Below are 13,041 nucleotides of genomic sequence, written 5' to 3'. Positions count from 1 at the left end.
CTTAAATTTGCTATGATTTGGGAGTGCCTGGGTGGCTCAGTTGGTTGATCTTCCCTGTCTGAACACTGTCTTAAAGGAATTCTACCTGTCTGTCCTATTACCATTTTCTTTTTTCTTTATGTCACTTTTCACTGTGTGAAATTACCTTATTGTATATCTGATAATTGTCTATGCCCATTAAGTAGTAAGCTTCATGGGGGCAGGAAATTTGTTCATTAATGAGTAAGATTTACTACCATGTGCATGTAGTAGGTGCTCACTCACTGGATGGATGGGTGGATGGATGGATGGATGGATGGTTGGTTTCTACACTGTTTGACATGGCTCTCTCTCTTTGCCTCATAAACCTATTTAACTCAAGATTGTTAACTTTCAAGACTCCACTCAAGTAGTACCTCCTTCAGGAAGTTTTTCCTGGCTGTTACCCCTCCTGAAAGCCTGGTTTATTGATTGATTTCCTCCACTATGCACAGTTCTACATTTGTACTTACATGCTGTGTTTTTATTTTATAACTCTTTTCTTTTACACTTAAGCCCTTAATAGTTCTTCACTATACACATCCCCATTCTCTAAAATATACCTGGAACCCAGTAGACATTCACCATATGTTTGTTGAATATAGAAATAAATTTGTCTTTTGAGTTAATCTTATAACTATATAGTAAACAATGCAGCTTATAGTAGACATTAAACATTTGTTGCATGAAAAAATGAATTCCTCTGTACTATTTTTTATTATAAAAGCAAGGTAGCAATATTAAAGACTTGTTTAAGTTTTCTCTAAAATATCACTACCCTAATAGCAACTATTTTCCTTAGCCCACTTTTTTCTTTTTCTTCTTAATTATACAAGTAAAACATGGATGTGTATATATCACTATAAAAATAGAATTCAGATAATTCAGAAATGCTTGAAAGTGACTCCCCTTAATAATCTTCCTTTATCAGGGATAGACACCTCTGTCTTTTTCTACAAACATAATTTTATATACAGAATGAAGTAATATATGTATAGTATTTAAATTCTGTTTTTCACAGACCATAGAAATGTTTTTAATATTACTTCATGGTTTTATAGAACTGCCTTTTCATTTTGGAATTGAGATGGACATAGAGAAAGCTGACTAGTACAAAAAAGTTCCTTGGATAAAGATTCCTATTTCTAGTTTCCTCATTTATCCGTAGACCTAATGATTTCCTTTTTTTTCTTTAATTTTTTTAATGTTTATTTATTTTTGAGAGACAGAACATGAGCAGGGGAGGGCAGAGAGAGATGAGGACACAGATTCCAAAGCAGGCTCCAGGCTCTGAGCTGTCAGCACAGAGCCCAACGTGGGGCTTGAACTCATGAGCTGTGAGATCATGACCTGAGCCCAAGCCGGATGCTTAACTGACTGAGCTACCCAGGCACCCCTAATGATTTCCACTTTTGTCTCAATCATTTTAAGATTATGGATTCTCTATAATCACAGAGTTGGAAAGAGGCAGAGTCTAGATTCAGACCCAAATTTTCTCACTTCAAATCCAGTTATCTTTCCACTTACTATCTCTCGAAATTTAAGCTTTCTTAACTATAAAACAGGAATAATAATGTCTTTCTTGCCTGTTCTGAGGATAAATATGATAATCACCGAAGAAGGTATAATACATGTGACCTCACATTTTAACTAAAACAGGGGAGCCTGGGTGGCTCAGTCAGTTGAGCATCCAACTCTTGATTTTAGATCAGGTTATGATTCCAGGGTTGTGGATTGAGCCCCATGTCGGGCTCTGAGCTGAGCGTGGAACCTGCTTAAGATATATTCTCTCTCTCTCTCTCTCTCTCTCTCTCTCTCTCTCTCTCTCTCTCCCCCTCTCTCTCTCCCCCCCTTCCCCCCACCTCTCTCTCTCCCTCTCCCTTTCCCCCCACCTCTCTCTCTCCACCCCTCCCTTTCCCTCTCCCTTGCTCACACACTCACTGTGTCTCTAAAATTAAAAAGAAACATACATACACACTAAAGATCAAGGAAGTATTATATCTATTAATTTTTAGAGAACCATATTAATCTTACAGTTTAGTGTTTTGATGTTTTAGGTTATGGGACTAAAACTGGATTTGCTAGATGCCAAACTCGTTCATAACTCAGCTTGCCTGTGTAGGTTTGGGTTTTGAAAACAGTGTCCAGTCTATTTTGTTTTTTTATTTAATTTCAGATTAAAAACCAGTAAACTGTTATCAGAGTAGAAAGATTTTGATTGAAAAGAACACCATTCACTTTCTCTTAACACAGTCCCACTTTTTTCATTTTTTAAAATACCTTCCCTGAAAAAAAAAATACAATAAAACCAAATGTCTTTCCTGAAACGTGGTTCAGGATGATTTTCATATGTAATTTTCCTGGTTTCTCTCTCAGCACTTTTCCTAACATGTTATTTTGTTTTATCCCTTTTATGATAATGATGGGTACAAAACCCTAAGAAGCTTGTTTTTATTTGTTTTAGATTCAGTAGATACCATTGCCATAAATATTTCCAGCATGAATTATGCTTCTAACATGGTGGGTGTATAATAGAAGTTCAGGGTAGAATAGCAATGACTTGATTTTCTGTGATTCTGAACATCACTAAAGTGGGCTACCAGAGTTAGCCAAGAGAGAATTAGATGTAATTGCTTGCCTAAAGTGATAATATCTTTCTAGTGCATTCCCTGAATACCAATAAAGGCAGATGATTTCAGGGAAAAGCACTCCTCATTTGGGAGATGGGAAAAATCAAATAAGGGTAATAATTAAAAAGAGACCAAAATGTAACACATGTAGACTAGGTATATGCTAATCATTATTTGAAGAAGTAAAGTAAAACATTTCTTATTCCAAAATAATCTGTTGGAATACCTGCCTTTTAAAAAGTAAGTAAGGCCTTGTATGTGTTTCACAGAAATTTCATGGAAATAATATGAGCTTAGAAAGGAAAGAAGCACTTGACCCATTATATCATTTTAAGAATTACACTCTAAGAATAGGACTTGTGTTTAAAAGCTAAGACATTAAAAAAACTAGCACATTGATTTTTGTTTCATTATTAATTCTTTTCTTTTGAACTCCCCCCCATACAATCTCCTTTTATATAATAATTTGAATTTGATGATTTCTTTAGTAATTAGAAAAGAAAATCAGCTTTCAGTAAAAACTTGATGTTACCTGAACTTACTTGAGAAATACTAATTTTTTATCTCTTGATGAATATCTGTTTATTCTTATTTCATTACTTTTACTAGAAAACAGAAATATAGTTTATTGTGAAAATGAAATGAGATAATATATATAAAGTGCCTGGCACATAGTAAGCATTCACTTTTTAATTTTAATTTATTTTAATTTTTTTTAATGTTTATTCATTTTTGGAGAGAGAGGTGGAGACAAGGCACGAGTGGGGGAGGGACACAGAGAGAGGGAGACACAGGGTAGGAAGCAGGCTTCAGGCTCTGAGCTGTCAGCACAGAGCCTGACGCAGGGCTCAAACCCATGAACCATGAGATCATGACCTGAGCCGAAGTCGGATGCTTAACTGACTGAGCCACCCAGGAGCCCCTTAAATTTCTTTTTTTTTTTTTTTTTAATTTTTAATTAAAAAAAAATTGTTTTTGAATTTATTTATTTTTGAGAGACAGAAAGAGACAGAGCATGAGCGGGGGAGGGGCAGAGAGAGAGGGAGACAGAGAATCCAAAACAGGCTCCAGGCTCTGAGCCATCAGCATAGAGCCTGACGCAGGGCTCAAACCCACAAACCACAAGATCATGACCTGAGCTGAAGTTGGACGCTTAACCAATTGAGCCACCAGGCGCCCAAGCATTCACTTTTTAAAGAAAGAGTTGCAGATATAATTTACAGTTAAGTTGCTTGTCTTTCTCTCTTTGTGTTGATCTTGTTTTGAAAATAGAGAAACAGTGTGAACTTTATTAAAGTGCTGAATTTGCTTTATTCTTTGCAAACCTTAGTAGATAAGTTATAAAAATTTTTAATGCAATCATGATGTTGATTACTGAATAATACTTAGCTAGACTCTGTCTATAGAGTAAAATAAACATGTCAGAACACATCCAACTAAACTAGAGAAGTAAATATTTTGTTAGGCCTTTTATATTGATAATTTATGTGGCACAATGTTGTAGTATAAATATTCAACACAATTCAACACAATTGGTGAAGAAGAGTTTTTGTGGAAATAGTTTAAACCTGGGGCAACTGGGTGTCTCAGTTGTTTAAGTGTCTGACTTCTGCTTAGGTCATGATCTTGTGTTCACGAGTTCGAGCCCCATGTCGGGCTCTGTGCTGACAGCTCAGAGCCTGGAAGCCTGTTTCAAAATCTGTGTCTCCCTCTCTTTCTGCCCCTCCCCTGCTTGCACTCTGTCACTCTCTCTCTCAAGAATAAATAAACATTAAAAAGAAATTAAAAAAAAGAAATAGTTTAAACCTGAAAATGTGTTTATGTCTAAGCTTGACTGTTCATTAGTATCACTGTGGACCATTTAAAAAGTATTGGTTTCGGGGCGCCTGGGTGGCGCAGTCGGTTAAGCGTCCGACTTCAGCCAGGTCACGATCTCGCGGTCCGTGAGTTCGAGCCCCGCGTCAGGCTCTGGGCTGATGGCTCAGAGCCTGGAGCCTGTTTCTGATTCTGTGTCTCCCTCTCTCTCTGCCCCTCCCCCGTTCATGCTCTGTCTCTCTCTGTCCCAAAAATAAATAAACGTTGAAAAAAAAATTAAAAAAAAAATAAAAAGTATTGGTTTCTGGGTCCAGAAGAAGCTAAACAGTGTTGTGCGAGCTCTTAGGTAGGAGTAGGGATAAGAGGTACTGATTTGTAGTGTTTGTTGATTTCCATGGTGTAAATACTTCCACCATAGCCAGGTTAAGCTACTAAGATAACATTGAATGTTGGGAAAAGATGTATATCAGCACAGCATTATATAATATTCCCATTATACAGATAAAATAAACATGCCTGGGTGGCGCAGTCGGTTAAGCGTCCGACTTCAGCCAGGTCACGATCTCGCGGTCCGTGAGTTCAAGCCCCGCGTCAGGCTCTGGGCTGATGGCTCAGAGCCTGGAGCCTGCTTCCGATTCTGTGTCTCCCTCTCTCTCTGCCCCTCCCCCGTTCATGCTCTCTCTCTCTCTCTCTCTCTCTGTCCCAAAAATAAATAAAAGTTGAAAAAAAAAATTAAAAAAATAAAATAAAATAAACATACCCTAATCCAAAAAAAGATAAAAGCAAAATTTAGTAAATTAATTAGGAAATAATGAATTTTGAGTTATTACCTTTGCTTTTAATAGAACTAACTGTAAGTTTATAATTTAATTTTTAATAATAACTTTAACAATCAGCTTAGTTTTGAAAATATAACAGTTCTTATGAGCTGGTATGAACTGATTAACACTAGAACTCTTAACATATCTGTATTTTTAAAATCAGCTGTAATTCTGATGCAGGCAACCTGCCAGCTTATTTTTTTTAAATACAGATCTGATCTTAAGTGCCAAGAGAGCATTCCATAGTCAGACCCCAAGTGTCTTTTCCTGTCTCATTTATTTTTTAAGCCTCTTTTTTTTTTATTATTTACTTATTTTGAAAGAGAGAGAGAGAGAATCCTAAGCAGGGTCTGTGCTGTCGGCACTGAACCCAATGTGGGGCTCCGTCTCACAGACGGTGAGATCATGAACTGAGCCGAAATCAAGAGTCAGATGCTTCAGCAACTGAGCCACCAAGATGCCCCTCCAGCCTCATTTTAAATCAGACCCCTTATCTTATATCCTCCATATTTCACCCACACTATATTTAGATTACTTGCAGCTCCTCAAACACACCTTGTACTTTCCCACCCTTAGGACTGTTCATTATCTTCCTTCAGCTTTGAATGTCCTTGCCTCATCTGCCTGACTTTTGTAACACTGTTTATTCTTTTACAAATAACTCAAATGCTACTTCCCCTTATTTCCTGCTGTTGGAAACATTCCTGTTCTCCTTGATGTTCCCCTAGTGCTTTGTTTATACTTCATTTTGAGCTCAAGTTTATCAATAACAAATGGCTATTTTCACTCACTGTAATATAAATTTCTAAAGGGTGCCTTTGAATCATACTGTACTCAATTAATACTTTAATGCCTAAAAATGATTAATAAAAACTTGTTTCAGTAGGAAGAATTTTATTTTTTTAAGTTTATTTATTTTTTTAGTAATCTCTACACCCAGTATGGGGCTTGAATTCACAACCCGGAGATCAGGAGTCACATACTCTTCCAATTCAGCCAGCCAGGCACCCTTTAATTTATTGTAATAGGAAGGATTGTGGTTAGGGCATGATACATCCTTATTTTCTATGCCTTTGGGAAACTAACCAAAATTTTAACTTTTTTGAATTAGATGTTTCATACCTCTTTTTCCTGATAATTGAGGACTATATTAGTAGTTATATACCTATATCCTGCACCTGGAGAACACAAATAACATCATGATGACTCTCAAAACTTAGCAAAGAATTTCCTTAGAGAATATATGAAGTACTTAAGAGTGAAAAATACTAAATTATATAAGCACATACGCAAATTATTTTTATTCTGATTTAGTGTACTTTATAGTGTTCCCAGCATTTTGTGTCTATAAACAACCTCTAAAGAAGCAAAAATATGCTTTGTAAATGAGAGAAATTTGCTTTTATATATGTCCTTAAGGATAAATTCCTCATCAGTCTGTTGCTTTCTGGCATTTTATCTAGAATTAAAATTATCTAGTTGCCTTCACAGTAAGTATTGACAAGATCTAAGTGTACCAAGGAAATGTTCTAAAATAAAAACAATGTAAGAATTTGTTGAAACACATGTGATACATTTCTTACTAGTGGGGTTTCATAATTTTTTTTCATCTTTGACCCTAACCTGCCACCTGATGGCAAAAATTAAAATGACATCTTTTGTAATATTCAAAACTTCCATTGCAGTTATTTGGATTTTTATGTATTCAGCATACAGCCTCCAAAAATGCACATCTGTACAAATTATATGTCCTTGATAAATGCTTGGTGATTCCTTTGTACTTCAGGAGAATCAGATTTACTACTTAACTTCTATTAGTGTCCCTAACCAGGGATATTTATATAAAATCTTACTTCCTTTATGGAGCTGTATAAAGAAAGAATCTGCTTTTTAAATGAGTTTATTTAATGAAGAATTTTACTTTAATCTAGTAATTTTCTCTTTTACTTTTCCATTTTCTTTAGAGCGAGGTCACTCAGACACCATGGTATTCTTTTACCTTTGGATTGTGTTTTGTATCATCAGTTCCTGCTATACCCTCATCTGGGATCTGAAGATGGACTGGGGTCTCTTTGATAAGAATGCTGGAGAAAATACCTTTCTCCGGGAAGAGATTGTATACCCCCAAAAAGTATGTACAAAAGTGTTTGTATTTGTTTTTTTTTTTTAAAAAAAGCCCAAAAACTCAAGTGTATCACCAGCTAAACCCTATTATGGTACATACCTAATCCCAACCTAATATACTTAGAAAAAAAACAACTAATTACCAAAAAATACTAATGCATTCTGTCAACAAAAATGTCAGGTTTTTACCAACTGCTGGGCACTATAGAAAATAAAAACAAAGTAAAGTTCTGGTTCTCAAAGAGGCCATAAACTTTGTTAAACAGGTAAGTAGACAAATTGCAATATAATGTGGTAAAGTCTAGAACAGAGGAATAAATAACTTACAAAATTTGTGACCTAATTTTGACATGTAGTTCCCTCTATCTCAGATACCCTCTTCTCTCCCCTTTGTCTGCCTTGCAAACTCTTGCTCCTCCTTTTTCATTTTATTTATTTTTAAGTGAAGTTATCATTGACAGAGTGTTACATTAGTTTCATGTGTACAACACAGTGATTCAACAACTCTCTATGTTCTGCTATGCTCACAAGTATAGCTACCACCCTTCACCATGTAGCACTGTTATAATACTGTTGACTGTATCCCCTATGCTGTACCTTTCATCCTAGTGACCTATTTACTCCCTATCTGAAGCCTGTATCCTTCCACTCCCCTTCACCCATTTTGTCCATTCCTTTACCTCCCACCGCTCCGGCAACTATAAGTTTGTTCTGTGTATTTATGGGTCTGTTTATGCTTTTTGTTTATTAATTTGTTTTTTAGAGTCCCCATAAGTGAAATCATATGGTATTTGTCTTGCTCTTCTGACTTATTTCACTTAGCATAGTACCTTCAGGTCCATCCATATTGTTGTAAATGACAGTATCTCATCCTTTTTATAGCTGAGTAATAAATTGTCCAGTGTGTGTGTGTGTGTGTGTGTGTGTATATACATCTTTATCCATTCATCATCAATGGATACTTGGGTTGCTTCCATATCTTGGCTGTTGTAAATAATTCTTCAGTAAAACAAAGGAATACAGATATCTTTTTGTATTAGTGTTTTTGTTTTCTTTGGGTAAATACCCAGTAATGGAATTCCTGAATCATATGGTATTTCTGTTTCTTTTTCTCCATACTGTTTTCCTCATTGGTTGCACCAATTGCATTGCCACCAACAGTGCACAAGAGTTTCTTTTTCTCCACATCCTCTCCTGTTCCTCCTTTTAAAAAGTCAGCTTAAGTGTTACTGTCTCTAAAAAGACTATTTTTCCAAGCATATTTAGCCATTTGTCCCAATCCCATTTTACCCTCTACAAACTTCTGTTACAGCAATTATCACATTGTATTATAATTATCTGCTTAGGTATTCATATCCCTCACTGCCCAACATAGTTCCTGGCATATAGTAGACTTAATATTTGTGGAGTCAGTGAATAAATACTTGACTGAATGAGCAAGGCTTTGAAAGCACAAAGGAAAGGAAGTGCCTGACTCCTTCAGTGCATCAAGAAGACTGCTCTTTTCATTTACTTCAGCTGGTTTTTGTTAATGTGGAGTGCCAATGTAGTCTGAAAATATATGGATAATTCCTTAGGAATTATTTTAGGATTTTATCTGTATTTGGGCAGGAGGACCTGAATTAAAAAGTCAAAAGACCAAGAGTATCTTTACTCAAATACTGAAAGAAATTAAACAGTGAACTAGAAATCCTGGTAAGTGAATTCTGATCCCAGGTCTCTCACTAATTAGCTACGTAACTTTAGGCAACTGTACTACAGTGTATTCTCTTCTATTAGATTATCTCTTGATCCTTTCCCAGTTCTAAAATTCTGTGATGGGGGGGATGTATAGATTGGGTCACTAATACTTCATACTACGTCAAAATGTCATCACTACCTCAAAACCGTACTTTGAAAATTGTGTAAAAATGTAATATTCAGTTGGTGAGTAGGGAAGGCTGTTTTCACATGTGACGACTGAAGATGGATGGTAGGAGAGTGGGTACAAAGAATGAGTAGGGTAACTTCACATAAGCAAATGAAGACAGAAAAGACTGATCTTTTTTATATAAGCTATAGCAATAATTCCAATGTGCAAATTTGGAATATATGGCCTAGGTACTAGACATATCTTTGTAAATCTCGTTTGAAGAAAAAATCAGGGGACACCTGGCTGGCTCAGTCGGTGGGGCATGTGATTCTTGATCTTGATCGAGCCCCATGTTGGGTATAGAGATTACTTTAAAAAAAAAAATCTTCAAAAAAAAAAAAAAAAGGAAGGAAGGAAGAAAAGAAATCAGTAATGTTAATAAGGTCAAGTCAGAGAGCAGACATGAGCTCAGGTTAATGATGGCACTTTTGTGCTCACCAGATGCATATGCCTTATTGCTCCTTGTGTTCTTATCTTACTGAGCCATATAATACATTTACTTCTTATGCTGATTGCTTAGATGAACTGTTTGTATCTTTATATAAATGTTAATCCATGCCTCCTTTTAAATAGTTCTAACTTATTTGTTTCTATGTAATAAAATTAGTGAATACAGTTTTTCAATCAGTTTCCTTACTGCATATTTTCATGACCCTAGAAAATAAAGTATATGCTTTCCTCCATTATAATTTGCAAATTTATAAGAAAAATGTTCTGCTGGATCACCACATTCCTTTCAATTTTAAAAAGACAGATATTGGAATAAGATTCATTCTCCTTGAAAAGGGAAAAGAAACTTTTGGTGGAGTCCAGTGTAGCTTCATTTAAAACTTAAGAACACAGTTATATGAATCTTGAAATCAGTTCCTAGGAATTAACAGTGCATATTAGTGAGCACCACATCCAGGTCCAGAAAGTATCTTTGTTATCTCCATATTAAAACTTTTCTTTGTCTCATGACCTCATGTTAAGTTATTCCTCCCAAAAGACTTCCATGTTTTTGGTAACATGAGCCCCCACATAGTCAACTGTAGATCAGTTTAAGATGGACTCTTAAAGTAACATGAAATTGTAGCTCTTTATTGAGGCCTAATAATGAATTCACTGGATGTGAATTTATCAAAAAACTGCATTATTGCTACATTGGTGGATGGGGAAAGGAACAGAGAAATGTAAATATGTTTAAATCTTCATAAGATTTATGATAATAAGCAGTGGATAACATCTACAATTGATTAACCAGGATATAGCAATATATACACATTATTTAGAAATATGGAGGATAAATCCTCGGACAGATAGCTACAAATTTTGAAATTGTCTGTAGAGAATGAGAGGAGAAGATGGCAAGGGGACTGCTTTTTTTTTTTTTTTAAATAGCCTTCTAAAATGACTAGTATTCCTGTGTTAATTTTTAAAAAAAAATAAATGCTATGGTGTAATATAGAGCAGTTCTAGTTTCCAGTTTTTAAATGCATATATTTAAAGAGCTGATTATCCAGAGATTAAGAATGAGCAGATCCATGAATTATAGTTCTGGTCTATTGGCAGTTTGTGTGCTTAAAACTTTTGTATAGCTAAAATTGGATGCCTAGATACTAGGTACTAGCACTTGAAAAAAATTATTGAATGCTGTCTTTCTCATGTAAAAATAGAACATTCCTTAAATTCAACCATGTGTGTGATATCCAAGTTTCATTTTATTTAATGACGTCAAAAAACAAGGCAAAAAACTTCCTTCAAATGCAGAGTGAAGCAATTTGAGAATAAAAGTACAAATGACAGTTAATGAATCTGCTGATCTTTTTGCTATTGAGTCATTATTAGTATATGATGTACACTTTATAATCTCAGATCAAGGATCTCATCTGGCTTATATTTCTAGGGTCTAAAAGAGAGCATGGTATACAATATGAGAATAAAATATATTAAGTGATTAATGAAATGCAGTAAAACTTCATTTTGAATATTGTACTATTTATGAGAAAAATTAAATTGGTGAGATCTTCTAAAACAGTAAAATAAAAATAAAACCATTTTTCCTCTTTAATCTGTGCTTGTTGATGGGACATGTGTGAGTCTTGGTGCTGTGACAGGTATGCTTATTTGTGAGAAACATAATGGTAAGTGTACTCAATTTGCTTATTGTTCCTCAGGCCTATTACTACTGTGCCATCATAGAGGATGTGATTCTGCGCTTTGCTTGGACTATCCAAATCTCAATTACCTCCATGACATTGTTGCCTCATTCTGGGGACATCATTGCTACTGTCTTTGCTCCTCTTGAGGTTTTCCGGTAAGCAAGCTACCAAAAAGTCTATCAAAGTTTTTTCCCCTAAAAAAAAAACCCCCAGTACTTACAAATTAGAATTCATTAAAACATATACTTGAAAGGCTTAAATTTTCTAACTTTTCTCAAACTTCTCATTAGCCTCAGAGTTGGGAAATCCTACTTGAAGATCTAAAAGATTAATTCTTGGAAAGTTAAAATAATTACTAATGATGGCTTTTAAGCTTTTTTAGAATTGGGCTCCATTGGAAGGTTCATGAGTGGAAATTGGGAGGTAAAAAGTCTTAAAACAGGGGTGCCTGCCTGGCTCAGTTGGTTGAGTATCTGACTCTTGATTTTGGCTCAGGTCATGATCCCAGGGTCATGGGACTGAGCCCCATGTCTGGCTCCACACTGAGCATGGAGCCTGTCTAAAATTCCCTCTCTCTAACCCTCTGTCCCTCTCCCCCACTTCCTATCTCTCTCTCTCTCTCTCTTTCTCTCTTTAAAAAAAAAAAAAAAGTCTTAGAAATTAAAATAAAAATCTTTTGAGAATCATTATTTGCAATTTGGCATTCTGGGTTATTCAGGAGGCAGCCTTCTCACTGGAAACAATAAAAATTCCAGAGGAATTGTTTTTTAAACCTTCCTAAAAACATCAGTAATCTAACAAGATAGCCCAAAATCTAAGTAAAAGCAGATACCCTAAAGGTAAGCAAAGCACTAAAGCTAATTTTGCACTAAGTATATTTGCCAAACCAAGCAATTTTGAGATTCAGTTGTGACAACAAGTTCAAATTTGTATGCACCTAATAACATAGCCTAAAAATATGTTAAAAAAAAAAAAAAAAAAAAGCTGACATTGGTAAAAAATAGAAGTAGGTGAATTTACAATTTTAGGGGAAGATTCTAACATACTTTTCTCCGTAATAGTTTAATTAACCAACTTGACCTAATTGACATATATGGAGCACTGCATTCAACTACTAAATACACATTCTTTTATTTGCATGTAGAACATTTACCAAAATTAACCGCATGCTAGGCCGTAAAGTAAGTTTCAACAAATTTCAGAGGACTAAAATCACAAAAAGATAACTGAAATTTTCCAAATGTTTAGAAATCAAGCAATACATGTCTAAATAACCCAGGGGTCAAAGTTGAAATTGTAATGGAAATTTTAAAATATTTTAAACATAATGAAACTGATAATGTGACAGAAGAAAATGCAGCTAAAGCCATGCTTAGAAGGCAGTGTATAGCTTTAAGTGTATACATTGGTTAAATATACAGCTTCAAGAAGATTTTATTTTTTTTTTTATGAAATTTATTGTCAAATTGGTTTCCATACAACACCCAGTGCTCATCCCAAAAGGTGCCCTCCTCAGTACCCATCACCCACCCTCCCCTCCCTCCCAACCCCCATCAACCCTCAGTTTGTTCTCAGTTCTT

At 35.2% G+C, this 13,041-nt stretch overlaps 1 protein-coding gene across 3 annotated transcripts in view; it reads left to right on the top strand.

Annotated features, from left to right (window-relative positions):
- XPR1 (xenotropic and polytropic retrovirus receptor 1) overlaps positions 1 to 13,041 on the top strand; it is a 217,096-nt gene that overhangs the window by 190,333 nt on the left and 13,722 nt on the right. For all 3 annotated transcript variants that reach the window (XM_011290988.4, XM_045048517.1, XM_045048516.1), the window contains exons 12-13: positions 7,249 to 7,415; positions 11,477 to 11,616. In XM_011290988.4, the coding sequence (XP_011289290.1) occupies positions 7,249 to 7,415; positions 11,477 to 11,616 (307 nt within the window). The remainder of the gene's footprint in view (positions 1 to 7,248; positions 7,416 to 11,476; positions 11,617 to 13,041) is intronic.

Source organism: Felis catus, chromosome F1 (assembly GCF_018350175.1).
Source record: "Felis catus isolate Fca126 chromosome F1, F.catus_Fca126_mat1.0, whole genome shotgun sequence".
NCBI lineage: Eukaryota > Metazoa > Chordata > Mammalia > Carnivora > Felidae > Felis > Felis catus.
This window is presented reverse-complemented; position numbering and strand designations above follow the sequence as displayed.